Below are 20,764 nucleotides of genomic sequence, written 5' to 3' on the forward strand. Positions count from 1 at the left end.
AGAGGAGCCAGTTAACCACTAATATGAGGAGATGCACTGTCAGCTAAAAAAAACCCCAAACAAACAAGAAAAACAAACACGTCAAACACTCTTTTACAGACACAGCAGATGAACCTGTTGTTTGGTTTAGTGACACCTAGCGGCAACACAAGGAATAACCAACAATAGTCTAATATTTCAGACCTATGCGTTATAGTTTGATCACGTGTCTAAAAAAAGATAATAATAATAATAATAATAATAATAATAATAAAAAATAATTTAAAAAACAAAAAAAATAAATAAAGAAATAATAATAATAATAATAATAATAATAATAATAATACGAAACTATACTGTATATATCAATGGTTCTCAAACTTTTTTGGCTCAAGTACCCCCTTTCTCTTATTTCTGAATCCAAGTATCCCCTTGGTCCGATACATTTTGCTCAGAATAATGTGACAAACCTCTGTAGAGCACGATAATGGAGCTAAATTAATGAATTTTAAATAATCTAATTTTGTAAATAAGTGGAGGAAACAGTATGTTATGCCTCCGAAATAGAATTATTCCTACAGTTTAAAAAATAACAGTAATTTGCGGTCAGTTTCCGGTTTACCCCTTGTATTTTGAGTTAATGTTCTAATCAAGATCATTTCCATCATTATTATTGTGATTGTCATTTTTAACTCAAAATAAACAACATAAAACCCCATATTTGTAATGCTTATTTGTTAATTGTTCACCCTCTCTCTCTCTCTCTCTCTCTCTCTCTCTCAAGTACCCCCTGTAGTACCACGTACCCCCACTTGAGAAACACTGGTCTAAAGGCATCTCCCCTTGCACGGTCTGTAAATATGTAAATACCTATATTCTTTATACTTTTTATGTTATTTTTCTTATTTATATTTATATATAGCCTGTATTATTGTAGTGTTTATTTTATCTCCTTCATTGCACTATTTTTCAGGTGTCTTAAATGTGTGTTGCCTTCTGTCGACCCCAATTAATGAAACATCAGGGGAAAATAATAAGAACTAGAAAAAATAACAACGATAAATAAAAAGAAGGTGCATTTGAACAGGAGATAAATGTTTTACTTTCAATTAGCTATTATTAATGAATTTATTTTATTTTAAAGACAGCAGCTTCACTGGCCCACATCAGATTTTTTTGTGCTGAAAATCAAGCATGGACAGAATCTGAGGAAAATAACAATGTTAAGAAAATCAGTAAGTTGTGCATTTTTTTTAAATTTATTTTTACATTTTTCTCACGTTATCCTGATTTGATTACTCATTTTACCACAAGGGGGCAGCAGAGATAAACTGTAAGCACATTGAAGTTTAATTATACAGTATACAGGGGTAAAAAGAGACTGTGGGTAGATAGACATGAAGATATTGTTGTGTATATATCAGGGTTGGGGTCAATTATAATTGTGTAATTGATAATTAATTACAATTATAGCGTAATTATAACTGTAATTCTAATTTTAAGTTGATGTCGTAATCGTAAGTGAGTTCAGATAATTGACTTTGTCATTGCAATTGCCATGAAAGTTCTATAAAAAAATATTTATAATTTAACTGCAGGGAACCAGTACAGTATGTACAGTTCTACACATGTGTATGTATGTACACATATGTTTCAATTCAGGTTCCTCCACATTTTACAATTTAAAAAAATATTAAAACCTATATGTTCATTGATTAGGTAGCCCACTACAAATAGATAGGAAATACATTAGATGATAGATATTTGTTTTTAGTGTATTTAAAGCTGATTTAGGACCCGTTATCGTAAGAGATGCTAACAGAAGCTAACACAAGAGCAAGGTTAACGCTTATTGTTATTCAGGCTCACTAATTGTGATTAATTGTAAATGTAATTGTAGTTGACTATTTGAGGATTAAAGAATAATTCTAATTTCATTGTAATTGGGAAAAATGCTGGTAACTGTAATTGTACTTGAAAACGTCATTGAAACTGAAAAAATGAAATAGTATTTATACACTTGTGGTAAATCCATCCAATGTTTTTTATTTTCTTGCCTTGCTTGACATATTCTTATTAGCTTTTTATGAAGAAAGTGACTGTGTGTGTTTGAATGTTTAAAGCCTTAACTAAACAAAGGCATGGATTAAATGTTTCTAAAACATCTTAACTTGGAAACTAAAGACTTCACGATGTCATACATGTTTGAGTTGAAACATTTTAATATACAATCCCAAAACCAATATAGGAATGACCTCTACTCTAATTCAGTCCAAATGTTTCAATGTTTAAACTACTGTTGCTGTAGGTTTATGGTACATTGTCTATCTCTGTGTGTCGTTCCTGTGACTGACTGGTGGTCTGTAAGTTTATGGAGTAATGTTCCTGTTTAATAAATTATCAATGATTGACACATCTTTAGTATTTCTAAGTATATCTATAATTCTTCTAAAAAAAAGATGGAATTCTCCAAAAAAATAAAACACACACACACACACACACACACACACACACATTGGTGCCAGTGCAGTAAATGTGTTGCCCTCTTTTTCCTGTAAACCAAACTCGATGAAAATGACTCTGCACCTGTCGCACTGGAAGTATTATTTATTAAACACACGGATGAGGCTGTGGAGCATTTGCTGGGTTCGTTGCCTTAGTAACTCCATTGCCATGACGACAGCTCTTTGTTTGTGTGCTACACCTACTGCTCCACACTGCCAGCTCATCCAGGTGTGGACTGTCTCTTATGATTTCTAACAAATCAAAAATATCACTATAGTTCTATTAAGACCTAGTTCTCTTATTGTATTTCTCATCTTCTATATTTCTATTGTGCAATCATTCATTTTTAGTTATGTCAAGTGTGGGGGGACTATTTAAATGATCATAAATTAACAGTAATGTTAATAGGGAAATAAAGTGATTTAAGAAATTGAAAGACAAATGTCTAGTAGTTTTATTTACCTTATCATAGTGCCATATTTATTAATATGGCAAATACTGTTAGACACTCTAATACGCTGCAAGTCCTGCATATTATTTTATCTCAAAATTGTTTTTTAATTTTATGGATTCTTAAAAAATGAAGGAAAAAAAAACCTTATTTAACTATGAATGTCTCTTTGAGATTAAGAATCGCTGGAATCCTGACCAATCCCTGGCATATGGTTTAAAAAGCAAAACCAATCATTGTTTGCTTTGGTAGAGGATTTGTTATATTTATATCAGATGCACGTTGTGGGAACCCCGACGGGAGCACAAGAGGGGGTGGAGCTTAGAGGACTTCTTGGTTGTTCAAGTCATGCTAGCTGTTCAACGTTGCTGATTACACCTTTAAGTAGTGAAGGGTAATCAGGAGATGACGAACACCTTAGTGGAGACAAGAGAGAGGAGTCTAGGCACTCTTCCACAAACACATACTAATAAGACCAGGGCAGTGTTCAAAATTGCATACTAACACACTACTGATACTAAGTCTGATGTCAAAATGAGTATGTAGTGAGTTCACATATAGAAATATTGAGTACGTGAGAAATATGCGGGTGTATACTATGCATGGTGGACACACTAGCCATACAAACTGCCCCATGATGCATTGCCAGCAGAACGTAAAATCGTCCTGGGTCCAGCTTCCAGCTAAGAGTGAAACATCCCCTTTTCAAAATAAAAGCATCTCTTCTTGTCTTCCATTAGTTTTTTTTTTTAACCCTTTTGTAAACAGGGCTCTTGTTTTGAAGCTAACTGGAAGTTTTGTCATTTGCACAATGGTGGGTCTCCGAAAATCTCCGAAATGTCGGCATAAAATGTGTTTCCATGAGTTTTATGGATCAAATGACCACATGTTGATATTCTACTTGGTCACTTTCTCACTTAAAATGTTTTAAGAACTTTCAAAGGTGGAGAATAAACGCAGATATTTAGCCTCAGTGTGCTTCAGGTTTTGGTCGTAGGTTCAAAATGCATCTTGGGAAACTTGGAAGTATACTTCAGTGGGAGCGGTCATCATCCTAATCCTCTTTACCATACTTATAGTATGTAGTAGACAGTATATACTCACTGAGTTTCTAGTGCGTAGTACAGAGAATGCCATTTTGAATACAGATGGACCACATGGAACATTAAGACCATGTTGGACTCAAGTATCAGAGATATTGAAATAATTACCTGTACCTTCATGAAATGGGAAAAAAAGTTAATTATATTTGATCAAATCCTTTCATCTTCACAGTGCAGAATGATGAATGGTTTAAAGTTGCTCTGAGCTCATCTTGAATCTGACTCCAAAGCGTGGATAGAAGTTCTTCCATCAAGCAGTTTACTGACTTGTAACATGTAGAAACCTGAAAGCCTACAACACTGATGAAATTATTTCAAATGTCAAACTTACTTTTCAAAAATCACATCATGAAATGAGATGTTATTAACTTTTCCTTTTTTTCTTAGAATGCAGCCGGCAACATTCAGCACATTTACCATCGTTTAAGTGAAACTACATGGGAGTTTTTCTCACTTCAACTAATCATGCACCATGTGTTACATGTGTTGATCTGTTCCTTTTTTTGTTTTAGTCAATCTCCATCTCTGATTTTAGTTAATCAGCAACATAGTGGAAGCAGTCGAGCCTTGAAAGTTATACCATTACATTAAATATGTAGTTTTATTTTTGGGTTAAAGGCTAGACTTTGTATGGAGCCCGCCAGGGGACATCACAAGGAAATTAATTACTGCGTTATTTTGCAATAATTTGCAATAAAACGCAATAACTATTTAAAAATAACGCAATACTATTGCAAAAATAACAAAATAATAATTGTGAAAAAACGCAATAATAATTGCAAAATAGCGCAATAATTCATATCTGGCGTAGAGGGCGAGTGCACTTCCACTCACAAAATGGAATATGAATGGGGGCGTTTAATTGACCTTTATTTCGAATTGGGTTTAAAATACAGATATTTAAGAGTAGAGCTGGCCAACAGACATAATATTGATATAAGTGAGAGACGTCTGAAAGACTTTTGCAGAAAAGGTGGTACTCAAGACTCCAGGAATACTCCGACTTGGTGATTCTGTTTGACTTTATAAGCACACAACTAAACAGTTCTGTACTACTTCACAGACACCTGTGGATGTACGCCAAGTGCCGAGAAAATGGCCTACACGTGAGAATGGAAGACGTGCGCATTACACTGAGGGAATTGGATCCCTGATTAAAACATAACAAAATCATCAGACTTCATTTGGCCAGCCTCATGGATTGTTGCTTTTATTACTACTTTGAACATGAATAGGAAACATTGGGGAATACATTTTTTTTTTTGTGGCAGATTACATCACCCCATATTTAGTGTTGTCATAAACTTTGGTAAGTTTCTTCACATTGCAGCATGAGATGGTTGTGTTTGAACAAAGTCTGACATATGGCATTAAGTTCTCACTGAGCTGCATCAGAGGAGTAAATACACTCAGACAAATGCTGAAAAATAGACATAATATAGTATGATGGCTGATGGAACAAAACATTACCATGAAAGTGTCACTAGATGTCGCCATAAAGTCATCAAGAGCCATTGAAACAATGATTTGTATCATTTCATTTGAGGAAGACTGGTAGTTGACAGTCGAAACATATCAGGAGATAACATTTCCTGAAAATCTTGTCTGAATAAACAAAACCTTAACATGTGATTTTTCATTGTTACTCAGCACAGTGATTCTCAACCTGAAATGTGATTTTAAAAACCATAGAAATTGGTTAAAAGTTGCAAATTAGGGGTAATGTCATTTAAAAAGTAGGAACAATTGTTTTGAACAGGCAAATAATGGGCATGACAGAACGTGAATGTTGTTAATTTGGCCAAAATGAGCATGAAATATGCGAAAAGATGTTAAAAGTGACAATAATGGGTCAACATGTGCAACATTAGGTGGGAAGAGTGGTGGAAAGGGTTTATAAGTGCTGGAAATGTCTTGAAAGTTGAAAAATGTGCAGAAAAGGCATTGAAATTTCATGGAGAAGTGACAGAAACGGGAGTAATGTAGCAAAAATGCATTAAAAGGAGCAAATATATGGCAAGAAAAGGGATGAAAATAGGTTCAAATATAATGTTTAGTGTTGTTGCAGAAATAGGGTAAAAATGAGCAAAAACAGGCTCATATTGTTAAAAAAAAAATTCTGTTTCTTGAAGGCATTTGGTGACCCTCTCCCAGTCTCTTGTAACCCCAAGGTTTGACTTAACAAGTTAGTTGTTGAGTTTTTCTTAGAGTGGAAATTTTGATCAGTGGCATCAAACTCATCTGGAACCCAACAGTTTTTTTTTATTTGTTTTTTTTATATTAGTCATTTGGGTGTTTTTGTTGTCGTATATAGATTTGTATTTGTTATGTGAATTTTTGTTGTCATTTTGTTGAACTTTCTCTCATTTTACATGTTTTTGGAGTCATTTTGTGTATTCTTGTTTGCATTTCGCATTATTATTATTATTATTATTATTATAAATGTACCTGAGGCTGTGGTAACATTAAAAGTCACATTTGCTGTCTTGAATATTTAATATTCTAAGCTCCCCCCTAGCTCCAACTCCCCCCTCCCCCTCCCCATGTAAGGTCCAGGACCAGCTGTGTCCGTAGCAGTGGATCTACTGACCGTGATCATGAGCGGACGTTTCTCTCTCAGAGGATTTCTTTCTGCCATCAGGATAAATCCATAGTTTGGTGAATTTTGAACCACTATGAAGGTATCTGTTCATCAGGATCCACGCGCTGGATTCAGAAAAGGGAAAATGAACTGATCCATTACGCACGGGAGGGTTCCCCTGGAACTCACATGGTTTGGCTTTGTTTTTGGTTCATTGTTGGGGTGAACCTAGTGAGGATGTATCAATGAAGGCTGTGAACTGTGACTCGGTAGGATCGGAGTGGATGAAGCCCTCGGCGGTGTCATGCGTCTCGCTCCGCAGCAGAGCGCGCAACCTCTGCGGATTGCTGTGCTTCTTCTCTTCTCCACGGGGGTGTTCACGTCCCCGGTGATGTCCACAGGCTGCCCGGACAGGTGTGTGTGCGATGATCAGCTGGTGGTCCAGTGCGCAGGGCAGCACCTCAACACTTTCCCCTCCAACTTACCGCTGGCCACGCGTCAGCTCATCATCTCCAACAACAGGATCGTGGAGCTTCCTCCTCTGGCTCTGAACTACCTCTCTGACCTGGTCTACCTGGACTGCAGCAACAACTCTCTCACACACATCTCAGAGTCCACGTTTGGGAACCTCCGCAAGCTGGCCTACCTGGACCTGTCCTTCAACACCATGACCCGGATCGAGGACAGGACGTTCGGGCCCCTGAGCAGTTTGGTGATGCTGAGGATGACGGATAACCCGGGGCTGTCTGACATCCACCCGGACGCTTTTGTGGAGAACGCGGCCCTTCAGGTGCTGGACGTGAGCAGAAACAACCTGACGAGCCTCAACATCAGCTCCCTGTTCGGGCTGCCCTCCCTGCGCTCCCTGGGGCTCAGTGGGAACCCCTGGAGATGCGAGTGCCACAACGAGGACCTCTGCCTGTGGGTCCACCTGGAGAGCTTCAAGTTCCAAGGTCCAGTCTGTCTGTTACCTCATCTACTTTATGTAATGGCACCATCTGTGTGGACATAGACATCACCTGTCCATATGAGCACTGCTGTGATGTGTTTAAGGAACACTTACTGTATGTAAACACATGGAAAAAGCATGAAATTTAAAAATGACAATAATGGTTCAACATATGTGACATTAGGTGGGAAAAGTGATGGAAAGGGTTTATAAGTGTCATGCCCTCTACCTCTGGCATCTCCTGAACTGGTCCGTTGGCACCATCTGGTGGTCTCCATGCCTCACTATCCAGACTACTCAACTCTAATCATCAGGATTGCTTCCAGCTGCGGCGGGGAGTGGTCACACCACTACTTAAGACACCGGCAGACCACAAACCGACGCCAAACTGTAAGCATTGCAGACTCTGACCCTCTCAGCCGATGGGAGCTCTCCTGCTTCCTTCCCTCCTGGAACCATCATCACCGCTGGAATCCCTCAGCTCACTCCACCCTTCAGCTGGTTCTTCCCCACTCCTGTGCCAGGCTCCTTCGTTTCGGCCGCGTTGGCTGCAGCTCGAGCGTCTCTGTGTTCCTGCCCATTTGGGGTTCAGAGGTTTCCTTTGTTAGTTTAGTCATTCTGAGTTTATGCCTTTAGACCTAGGGTTCTGTTTTTTCATCAGTAGTTTCCTGATCGTTTTTAGTTAATCTTAGTATTAGGTCTCCCTCAGTTAGCTCAGCACTTAATTTCTCCACCACCCCACTTAGGGCGCTGGTAGGTTTTCTGTTGTATTCAGTTTTTGTGAAATAAATCAGTTAATTGTATCTGTGCCTCCTGTTGTGCTGTCTGCGCTTGAGCCTCAGTTCCGTCTCGTGACAGTACAGTTTGGCCATAATGAGCTCAGCAGACCGCACTACAGATGAGGCCTCAGCCGCTCATCATGCTGTAGTTAGTCATGACGCAATTCTAGGCCGGCATGATGAGCTACTCAAGACTCTCGTGTCTAGCGTTAAAGCTCTAATCAGCCAAATGTCTCACCTTACTGGTCAGCAGTCCGTGTTAGCATCTTCACTAGCTGCGTCAGGTTGCCAGCCTACCCCCATTAATGCCCCCGAGACGACGGTTGTAGGCTCTCCCTCTGCCCTGGCCACAGTAGGCCGTGAACCCACGGTTCCGGTTCCTGAGCGCTATGCTGGAGATCTCGGCTCTTGCCAGGCCTTCTTGACTCAGGTTTCACTCGTCTTTGAGTTACAACCGACCTCCTACGCGTCCGATAGGGCTAAAATCGCATATCTAATTGGCCTTCTACGGGGGCCTGCACGGGACTGGGGAACAGCTGTGTGGGAGAAACAGGGGGAGATCTGCACCTCCTACTCCCGCTTCTCTGCAGACATGAGGCGCGTCTTCGATCACCCAGTTCGGGGGCGAGACGCTGGAGATCGCCTCATGGCCCTGAGGCAGGGGGCCCGCAGTGTTGCAGAGTACTCCGTGGAATTCCAGGCCCTTGCAGCTACCAGTGGGTTCAACGATCCGGCCCTCCAGAGGTCATTCTATAGGGGACTGTCCGAGGCTCTGAAGGATGAACTCGCCACCAAGGAGGAGGTGGGCAGCCTGGAGGCCCTAATCTCCCTCGCCATCCGGCTTGACAATCGCTTGAGGGAGAGGCGCAGAGAGCGCGCACACTGGAGGGACTCAGCACCCTCCCGCCGACTGAGTCCCACTCTCCAGCCTGCTACGCCCACACCGTTCCCTGAGGCTGCCTCCGAGGCCATGGAGGCACTTCATTGCTTCCTGCCCCAAGAGACCAGCAAAAAAGAGGGCTCACTCGTGACAGGGAGTCTACGAGTGAGCCGGACTGCTTCCACCTCCCCTCATCTGTTACAGCTACCCGCTACACTCAGCTATCAGAACCACTCACTTTCTGTGACCGTGCTGGTGGATTCTGGGGCCGAGGAGAACTTCCTTGACTCGGACCTCGCCAGGCAGCTCTACATCCCGTCGGTGCCACTGGATTCTCCCGTGGAGGCCCGTGCTCTCAACGGCCTCCCCCTGGCCACGATCCACCGGAGAACAGTTCCTGTCACCCTCCGGTTAGCAGGTAACCATCATGAAACACTAACCTTTCACTTGTTGGAACATTCTCGCCCACAGTTGGTGCTGGGGCACCCCTGGCTGATTAAACATAACCCCTCCATTGACTGGTGCGGCAGCCAGGTTAAGTCCTGGAGTACTGGGTGTCATGCTAACTGTCTCCGTTCAGCCCCATCCCCTGCTCCAGTAAATCCCAAGCCAGATCCTCGGCCTCCGGACCTGTCCGGCGTTCCTGAGGTTTACCATGACCTAGGTCCAGTCTTCAGTAAAGAGGATGCCCTATCCTTGCCTCCTCACCGGCCCTACGACTGTGCCATCGAGCTCCTGCCTGGAGCCACTTTGCCCTCTGGCCGTCTGTACAACCTCTCTAAACCCGAGCAGGCCGCCATGGAAACTTACATAAGGGACTCCCTGGCAGCAGGTATCATTCGGCCCTCCACTTCTCCGGTAGGTGCGGGATTCTTTTTCGTAAATAAGAAGGACGGGTCCCTGCGACCCTGTATTGACTTTCGGGGCCTAAATAATATAACCGTGAAGAACAAGTACCCTCTACCTCTGATAAACTCTGCCTTCACCCTCCTCCATGGGGCCAAAGTGTTCTCCAAACTAGACCTGAGAAATGCTTATCATTTAGTGAGAATAAGAGAGGGAGATGAGTGGAAGACGGGTTTTAATACCCCCCTGGGACACTTTGAGTACTTAGTAATGCCCTTTGGCCTCACGAATGCCCCCGCCGTCTTCCAGAACCTGGTTAACGATGTGCTCCGGGATATGATCAACCACTTTGTGTTTGTTTACATAGACGATATCCTGATTTATTCCAGAGACCAAGAGGAACACGTCTGCCATGTCCGCCTGGTTTTGGAGCGCCTGTGGAAGAACCGCCTTTTTGCTAAAGCGGAGAAGTGTGAGTTTCACATTACTACAGTATCATTTTTGGGTTTTGTCATCTCCCCAGGACGTGTTATGATGGACCCGGCCAAGCTATCGGCTGTCTCCGAGTGGCCCCAGCCAGAGACCCGGAAACAGTTACAGCGTTTTTTGGGCTTCGCTAACTTTTACCGCCGCTTCATCCGTGACTATAGTAGGGTGGCAGCCCCTCTCACAGCCCTGACCTCCACCTCAATTCCCTTCCAGTGGACCCCCAAGGCCGAGCAAGCATTTCAGTCCCTCAAGGTACGCTTTACCTCTGCGCCTATCCTTGTTCAGCCAGATCCCCACCTTCAGTTTGTGGTCGAGGTGGATGCCTCCGACTCCGGGGTTGGGGCCGTACTCTCCCAGAGGACCCCATCTGACCAAAAGCTGCATCCCTGTGCCTTCTTCTCTCGCCGCCTGACCCCAGCAGAACGGAACTACGATGTGGGGAACCGGGAGCTGTTGGCGGTCAAGCTCGCTCTAGAGGAGTGGCGGCACTGGCTGGAGGGGGCAGAGCACCCATTCATTGTCTGGACAGACCATAAGAACTTGGAGTACATTCGTTCAGCCAGGAGATTGAACTCTCGGCAGGCCCGCTGGGCGCTGTTTTTTGGTCGCTTCCAGTTTTCCCTCACGTATCGCCCGGGGTCCCGTAACATCAAGCCGGATGCCCTGTCTCGTCAGTTCTCCTGCGACGAACCCTCTGGTGACCCTGAATCTATCCTTCCCCCTGCTCGTCTTGTCGCCTCTCTAACCTGGCAAGTGGAGGATCAGGTCCGTCAAGCACAGTCCCAACAGCCAATCCCAGGTAACTGCCCGCCTAATGTTCTCTATGTTCCTGAGTCTGTGCGTACCCAGGTGCTCCAGTGGGCTCATACCTCTCGCTTCGCCTGCCATCCTGGGGGCTTCCGGACCACAGCCATCCTTCGGCAGAGGTTTTGGTGGCCCTCTCTCGAAAGGGACACTCGGGACTTTGTCGCCGCTTGCCCCACCTGCTCCCGGGGCAAGACCCCTTACAGACCCAGCTCGGGTCTCCTTCAACCACTCCCGGTGCCCACTCGGCCTTGGTCACACATCGCTGTGGATTTCGTCACGGGGCTACCCCCCTCTGGAGGTAACACGGTCATCCTCACCATTGTTGATCGTTTTTCCAAAGCAGCACACTTCGTCGCCCTTCCCAAACTCCCCTCAGCCAGGGAGACGGCATCCCTCCTAGTTGACCACGTCTTCCGGTTGCATGGGATACCAGCAGACATTGTCTCGGACCGGGGTCCACAGTTCATCTCCGGAGTCTGGAAGGCCTTCTGCGCTGCCCTAGGGGCCACCCCCAGTCTCACCTCTGGCTTTCACCCCCAGTCTAATGGCCAAGCGGAGCGGGCCAATCAGTCTCTGGAGACGTACCTCCGGTGTCTGGTCTCCTCCAACCCCACTGCCTGGGTTGAGCATCTGGCCTGGGTGGAGTATGCACACAATTCACAGATAAACTCTTCTCTGGGGATGTCTCCTTTTCAGTGCTCCCTCGGCTATCAACCTCCGTTGTTCCCCTCCCAGGAACAGGAACTCTCCGTTCCCTCTGTACAGACCTTCGTCAGCCAGATCAAAAGGGTCTGGGACAGGGCCAGGGCCAGACTTATTCAATCAACTGAGAGGATGGAGCGGCAGGCCAACCGCCGTCGCTGCCCGGCACCAACCTACTCTGTGGGCCAACGAGTCTGGTTGAGGGCCAAGGACCTCCCTCTGAAGGTCGAATCCAGAAAGCTGGCACCCCGGTTCATCGGTCCCTTCCCCGTGGAGAAGATCATCAGTCCGACAGCGGTACGTCTCACCCTTCCCAGAACTTTGAAAATTCACCCCACGTTCCATGTCTCGCAGGTCAGGCCCGCCAGGGACTCCCCCCTGGCTCCTCCTGTTCCCCCCCCCCCTCCTCCCAGGATGGTGGATGACTCGCCCGCCTACTCGGTTCGGCGCTTGCTGGATGTCCGCCGCAGGGGTCGCGGCCTCCAGTTTCTCGTGGACTGGGAGGGTTACGGGCCTGAGGAGAGGAGCTGGGTTCCCCGCAGTCAGATCCTTTGCCCTGACCTAATCAGGGATCTCAAGCGGCGGCGTCCTGAACGTTTTGGTCGTGCGCCTGGAGGCGCACGTAGGAGGGGGGGTACTGTCATGCCCTCTACCTCTGGCATCTCCTGAACTGGTCCGTTGGCACCATCTGGTGGTCTCCATGCCTCACTATCCAGACTACTCAACTCTAATCATCAGGATTGCTTCCAGCTGCGGCGGGGAGTGGTCACACCACTACTTAAGACACCGGCAGACCACAAACCGACGCCAAACTGTAAGCATTGCAGACTCTGACCCTCTCAGCCGATGGGAGCTCTCCTGCTTCCTTCCCTCCTGGAACCATCATCACCGCTGGAATCCCTCAGCTCACTCCACCCTTCAGCTGGTTCTTCCCCACTCCTGTGCCAGGCTCCTTCGTTTCGGCCGCGTTGGCTGCAGCTCGAGCGTCTCTGTGTTCCTGCCCATTTGGGGTTCAGAGGTTTCCTTTGTTAGTTTAGTCATTCTGAGTTTATGCCTTTAGACCTAGGGTTCTGTTTTTTCATCAGTAGTTTCCTGATCGTTTTTAGTTAATCTTAGTATTAGGTCTCCCTCAGTTAGCTCAGCACTTAATTTCTCCACCACCCCACTTAGGGCGCTGGTAGGTTTTCTGTTGTATTCAGTTTTTGTGAAATAAATCAGTTAATTGTATCTGTGCCTCCTGTTGTGCTGTCTGCGCTTGAGCCTCAGTTCCGTCTCGTGACAATAAGTGCTGTAAATGTCTTGAAAGTGGAAAAAATGTGCAGAAAAGGCATTGAAATTTGACGGAGAAGTGGCAGAAATGGAAGTAATGGAGCAAAAATGCATTAAAAAGAGAAAAAATATGGCAAGAAAAAGTTATGAAAATAGGTTGAAATATGGAAAGTTTTGTGTACTGGCAGAAAATGGTAAAAATAAGCAAAAATGGGCTCAAATTATTTAAAAAAAAAAATATATTCCAAGTTTTTTTAAGGCATCTGGTGTCCCCCTCTCAGTGTCTTGTGACCCCAAATGGGGTCCTGGTCCCAAGGTTGAGAACTCCTGCAAAAAACGCACCATTTCTCTTTGTTGTTTAGTCCCTGTGTCTGATATTTAGTAACATTTCTTATGTTTGAGTCATTCTACTCATGCATCGATGCAGATGTGTCACTGTAGAAAAGGGCAGCAGCTATTAATAGTGAGCATGAAGCCAGTGATAATTCTAACACCAAAGCCATAACTGAAGAGGCTTCCCCCACTACACACACCTTACACTGAGTCTAAATCAAGTCCTGCAGGAGCTGTCCCATTTCCTGCCTCTTGTTGCCTTTTGTCTTTGTTGCATTTGGAGTTTGAGCTTCTTTCAGTGACTAAGTATGAGAGCAGGGAGAGGTGCAGATGCTCTTTGGCTGCGAGCTCTGTCTCTCGCTGTTTCCTCGCTTTCTTCCATCTCCATCTCACCTGGTCCATGCAACATGACACGCTTCTCTCCTCAGGGAACACTGCACCAGATACCAGCAAATCAGGGTGAGAACGGAAGCAGAAGAAATCAAGCTTTTATAGGAGGAACCAACAGATTCTCGTGGTTAGATTAGCACTCTGTCTGTTATATAACAAAAGCATCTAGAAATAGAGCAGTGTGCACGAGGGAAGGAGAGAGGGAAAGCCCTCTGCTTTGATGCCAGCTCTTTTGGGTAGAGAGAGGAGGGGGATGGGTGGGATGGGGGGTGACGCTATAAGCTGGAAGGTTTTCCTTATTTTGCTACTATAGGCTCATACACTCAGAGACATGTGCACACACACAAATGAGCTGATTCTGCAAGGACACACAGACGAGGGAAAAGTTTCATCTTATGGAAAAGAGGATTGTATATGCGTTGATAACAGAGGTGAAGTTATGTCTATGGCTGCATATTTAGTGGAGAGAACAACAGCAGCTTTTGGGAGGATCAGAGTTTTCTCTGCTAGTTGGAGCTCAGTGAAGCAGACTTTCCTTTCCTCGTCTTGTTGTTTCTAGACGTGTTTTCATATCTTTGAGCAGGATGCAGGCTCAGATTGAAGCACAGAATGAATAAAACATAGGGGACAGACACATTGTAGTACTAGTCATCCTATTAAACTGAACTGTCATGTGATGTGATTGAAGCAACAGCAGGATCCCACTCTCCTGCTGTCACATAAACACCACCCACCAACTTCAGAGGGTTTTTTTTAAAACGTTGATTCTGACAGTGAAGGAAAACGTGTGCAGAGAGAGTCGAACAATCAGTGGTGTAGTTTCTATTCATTGGTCCATTAGACCAACACTATGTATTCATCTTAAAAAATTACAGTAAGTAAACTAGTGTTTTACTTTTCAATCCTCACTATTTCTGTTTGATGTGTTTTGGTGTGACAGATGAAGGTCAGACAGTGTGCGGCTCACCTTCTGACATGGAGGACCGTCGTCTTGGAGAGGTGGGCCTCCAGCTTCGGACATTATGCCATCCCACTTTGGGTTCCTGGGACTACCTGTTTTTTGTAGTTATCGGCTTTGTGATCTTTGCTGCTGGCACCGTGTCGGCCTGGATGATGGGCGTGGTCATGGTGCTCTACGAGCGTTACGTCAAGAAACAAGACCAACCTCTGGATGTGGATGAGGACGAGGAGGGCCTTGAAGAGGCCCGTACCTCCAGGGAAATTAATCGATTTAAATATTCACATACTGTTTGAAATCAAAGCTTGTTCTTTGACAGATTCCCAAAGTGCCTCCTGTCAACTTCCTCAACTGTCTGAGGATGAAGAGTCTCCACGAGGACAGAGAAGAAGAAGTTCCAGCAGAGATGAAGAATGTCTTTGTATTGTTTGGTGCTCTGTTGATGGACGACGTAACATGCACCGTATCACCAGAGTAAAGGTCTCTAACACATGTAGCACTTATATGCAAATATTTTATACTGAATATGCTTCATTTCTTTTTGAGTGAGAATCTGTTACACCTGCTGTAGTAACACCTTACCTGTTCTGCAACTCCACGTCATGTAATGACACAATTTGGCATGATTACATTCACATTTTTGAATGATGTGTGTATGTTGTCCTTTCTTTAAACTGTGGCTGTTATTTAAATAATCTGGGGGTTGCTTTGACAACAGGACATTTTCAGAGTGTGTAAAAACTGAAATGTTTTAAAGCTTAGGTGATTTTTCTATTGATACACAATGAAGTGTAACACCATTAGCAGTAGTGGAAAAATATGCAATAATGTGAGGTTTATAGAATTTTTTATTGTGTTGAAGTGTTTTTTTTTTTAATCACAGTATATTTCCACTTTGCTGTCGTTGGAAGTATTCTTCCTATAAGAAGCAAGTGTGATATTGTTGGCGTTCACTGTTTAAAGTGAAAAAAAAAATTAAATTTAAAGCGAGGTTTCCCTGAGTAAAACGTTCAGCTTTGCCTCAGAGATATAATAATCTGATTTACATTTTCAGCATGGGCCCCTTTTGATACAAAGTCCCATAAATAAAAAGTTGCTGGTGAATATTTGGCTCACCTGTACATTTTATTGTTAAAACTGCCAGGGTATCCCTTGAAACTTTTTAATATGAACAGCACAGGGTTTTAGACTTTATGAAGAATTGTGAGTCAATGGGTCGCTGTAGTCGACTGTAACTCAGCTAGTCACGGTATCAGCGTGGGATTGACCTCTTTCCTGTTCTAACATGCTTCCAAAACCATCAACAAAATATAAATAAGTACGTTTTTTTGTGTAAAGAACTTCACTAACCTGCACAGAAAGGTAAATTCTCATTAAAACAACTTCTGAATGAAAGAAAAATGCATGCTGGGACTTTTCTTCTTCGACATCCTTTTAGGATAACAGAACAAGCCGCTAGCATCAGATGAACCTGGGGATGTTTTTGTTTAAACCCTCTTACAAGACACTTTCTCTCTCACCAGTTGCATTAGAGAGTTCACTGACTCACAGCATTATACGACTGCTGAAATAATGGTGTGCTAACATAGTGATCCATGTGTCAACTGTACATGTTGTAGAAGCCTGTGACTAATTGACTATTCCATCCTCGGGTTTCTGTTTGTTTACACCTTATCTATGTCTGCAGCGTCTATGTTACACCCAGGCACTGGATAAAGGAGAGCTGGTTAACCTAAACCATGTCAGCAAGGTGACACGCATGATAAGACGATATTCATGTGTATAATGTTCACTAACACAGGTCCTGTTTGTAAAGCTTAGACCTGAACTATTCTTACTCTAAATAAGGCGATTAATATGTTGTATTTTAGCGAATGCATTACCCAGATTTCACTGTGTTTAACTTCTTTATGCATCCTCATTTGACCATATATAGGTCACATGGTTCATATGAACGTGCAGTAAAGCATGAAAACAAACGCATCTGTTCTTCCTAGGTTAAAAATGACCTCTGGGTATATTGTGTATACTAGTATACTGTGTGAAAGCCCAAAAATGAAGAAATGAAATCACATTCATTTGGAAAAAATTCAAGGAAATTAATTTGAGAAAAGTAAATGAAATTAATTTGAAAAGAATAAATGAAATTTTCCCCTGCGTCCCTGAAATAGGACAAAGCAGGTCTGAAAATGGATGGATGGATAAAGTAAATGTATCTAAAGAACAAACTAAACGAAATGTGTGAAAAATTTAAATGAAATGAAATTAATTAAGAAAAAGGCTTGGTGGATAATTTGAAACAATTAAATGAAATGTATTTGAAAAAAAAGAAAATGAAATAAATTTGAGGGAAAAAATGAAATTAATTTGAAAAAATGAAATTACTTTGGAAAAAAAATGAAATTAATTTGAAAAAAATGAATTAATTACTTTGGAGAAAAAAAATGAAATCAATTTGAAAAATTCAATTAAATTGAATAAAACATTTCCTGAAATCAAGCTCAGTTAAAAATATAGAGCAGGGCTTTGAAATAGTAAAAAACAAGTGTTGAATAATGTCAGTGTTTGTGGTTTAAAGTGTATTTCATCACGGTCACAATGTGCTCCAGGTTGGATATGCACTCAGCTGCCTTAGATCACATCAGCTGTGGCTGTGATGCCATGATGACAATGAATAGACGAGGAAATTCACACAGCCATTGAATCCAAAAGCTCCTCCTCCTCCACTTTGTTTCCTGTCTGTGATTGTTTAACTCGTCTTTTTTTTTGCAGCACTTTGTGCATCTGCTGAGCTTTAGGGTAAACTGGCCACTGATGTCTGCAGATGTGACATTAAGTAACAGTGGCTCTAAGCCAGCATTAGAGTTCCCTGACACATCCATTAACAAACGTGTACATCACACACACACACACACACACACACACACACACTCACAACCATGTATTTGGGAGGAAAATCCTTTTGCAATAGAGCGAGTGAGACGAGTTTCACCAAGAAAAAGAAAAACATGAGAAGCTTTTTCACTGAGTGCTTGAGTTTAATAAGTAATCACTGACAACTGAGTGATGGGACAGAAATATACTAGCTTTTAAGCTACTCTTCAGTGGAAAAAACACTGCAACTCATGTTAAATGATGGAACCTTACAGTGTGATTAGAAATCTTTTTTTTTCACCAATTTGCAGTAAAACATCAGCAAGAAGTTGATTCTATCTTCCTTCAGCATGTTTTCTGATTTCCTTGGCAGATTGCACAGACTATTATATTTCACTGATAGTTGAACTCTGTCCTCTTTATGATTGATGATGATGAAGAGTGGATTGATGATGATGATGAAGAGTAAAGCTTGTGTTGATTTGGTAGAGAGGAGGACGGTCCTGATGTTGGTACATGTCTGTGGCTCTGGAGCCTGACTACAGCTATAAAAGGTCATTAAGAGGACATCGTGTGGTGTGTCCTTCACTGTGTCACAGTTCTGCCTGAAGAAGTGCATTCCCCTCTTCTTTGTTTGTAAATTAGACTGGGTTGTTTTTGCACAAATAATTGCCAAGTATTAAAAAGACTTCCCCATTTTTTCCTCTGATGTCCTGCACGTCTCACTTCATTCCTGTAGCTTTATGCATCTCCTCTCAAGATATTTTCGACCAGAAGTTTTATTCTTGCACCTGTCGTTTTCCCCACAGTCACATCTATTTATGTTTTTTTTTGGTCAGGAATAATCTTTCTGTTCTTTGACACTTATTTAAATAGTTTGAATGATTTCTAGCAAAAAGCTGCCCGGCCTGTAGAGTCAGAGTTACAGAAAATATAATAAATATTTAGAAAAAGTTGTGCAACAGAGAGAAACATCTCTGCATTATGTGCAAAGCAAAACCAAGCAGTATTTTCAGCGAGCTAAGATGGATATGGCCACAATTTTAATAATTACATCTTATTCTGCACTTGGTGGTTCCTCAGCAAAATATTTCTAGACTTAGATGTTTTTTTTTTATTTACAACAAAAATGCAGCTTTATTGCCTCAATAATTCAAGCTTTAATGTTAATTTTCCCTGTTTTTCAATTGCAACCACTTATGAAGTACACTGTGTATCCTGTTCGTCTTCTTCTTCTTCATCTGATTCAAACTTCCCATGTGCAAAAAAAATAAATAGGGATGTCCCGATACAACTTTGTCATTTCCAATATGATACCAATATTGCAGCCTTACAGTACGTATCGGCCGTTACCAATATTGATTCAATATCAGCATGAATCATACATACTTTTTTTGTAGTCTGGAATGTTAGAAAAGGCTTTGATCAAGTGATGTTACTCAAACAGAGACCAATAGTCAGCTACGGTAGGTATGAGAAAAACTGACCGATTTATTATTAACCAATTGGTTCAATATAATATCTACAGTTTTCTACAATTGAATAAAAAAAATTAATTGCAAAAAAAATAAATAAAAACACCCCCCCAAAAAAAAATCATCAAATTTTGACAAAACCTATTGGAAATTGCGCATCTTCAGAGTGTCCTACACAAACGATCCACGCAGATTTTTTTTTTTTTTTTTTAAATTGACTCTACACTAAACGTTTGACTGCAAATGTTGTCAACATATCTCTGCAAATCCTTACTAAATACATTTTCAATGTTTATGAAAACAAAGTACAACATTTTGGAATCATTGTTCCCTGGCCCCGAACATTGCTGCGCAGTAGCTATAATCACTAGTTTTTTACTCCTTGAATCTTTTTCAAATATGAATTTAATATTGGTAAAGCTTTCCACAGTGAACACCAGCATACTGTAAATCTCAGGCACCTCTTCACATTGTACTATACACCATGTTTTCAACAGCTGACAATAGTACAAACACGTGCCGTTGGTGAACATTCAGCCCCTGGAAAGCAGAGCTGCGTTCCCACACTTCCTGTGACTCAAACATATCTTGGTAACATCACACCATGTTCACTTGACCTTTAACAACACGAGACTGTCACACAGTATGTAGTGTTTAAGAGCTGCAGCTTTTTTTAACACCAGCTGAAAAGTATGTACAATAACATCCAATAAAAAGACAAACCAAGCTAAATTACAAACATGGGACAAAATATGGTTTGGGATTCTACATTTATTATTAGTAAAAAATAAATAAAATGAAACTGGTGGTGAATGTGGTGCTAGGACTTAATTATTTATGCCAGCTTGTGAATTCCTTTTCTTTTAAAATGAATTATTTACAGTCCAAGTTTGACTCTGGAGTGAGTATTTCTGTCTTCTAGCAGTGTTGAATCAAAGTAAAGAGGATCTGAGGTCATATAGTCTATATGTTTCATGTTTTTGACTATTTCAATTTTAAATATTCAACCAAAAAACATTTGCAGGGAAATGTTGCAATGTTTTGGTAATTAAGTGCCTTCTTGTTGCTTTAGGAAAAACTTCTCATGTCATCTGTTAAACTGATTTTTAGTTTATTAAAATAATAATGTGGAAAAACATTGATGTGGCAGATATAACATATCTAACAACCACACGTCCTAGCTTTTTTTGTCTCATATGTTCAGAGACTTTAATGTGGATCAGTTGAGTTCTGCTTTCATCTCCATCTTTAAGAGTTTTCACTTTTCTTCTGGTTCTCTGAAGCTCCTGAGCGACTCTGGTGCTGCCCTCTATTTTTTTATGTTGTAGAGGCCAGACTATTACTTGTTAAATTTACTTAGGAGTGAGAGGTGATTTAGAAGCTGCATATGCAAA

General features: G+C 42.2%; 1 protein-coding gene across 1 annotated transcript; it reads left to right on the forward strand.

Moving 5' to 3' along the window:
- The first annotated feature begins 6,606 nt into the window (after window positions 1-6,606).
- On the forward strand, window positions 6,607-18,530 carry LOC114479057 (leucine-rich repeat-containing protein 52-like). The gene is made up of 2 exons (XM_028472498.1): window positions 6,607-7,572; window positions 15,004-18,530. Exons 1-2 carry the CDS (start codon window positions 6,924-6,926, stop codon window positions 15,315-15,317), a joined length of 963 nt encoding a protein of 320 aa, XP_028328299.1. The 5' UTR covers window positions 6,607-6,923; the 3' UTR covers window positions 15,318-18,530.
- The last annotated feature ends 2,234 nt before the right edge of the window (window positions 18,531-20,764 follow it).

This window comes from Gouania willdenowi, chromosome 17 (assembly GCF_900634775.1).
Source record: "Gouania willdenowi chromosome 17, fGouWil2.1, whole genome shotgun sequence".
NCBI classification, from domain to species: domain Eukaryota; kingdom Metazoa; phylum Chordata; class Actinopteri; order Blenniiformes; family Gobiesocidae; genus Gouania; species Gouania willdenowi.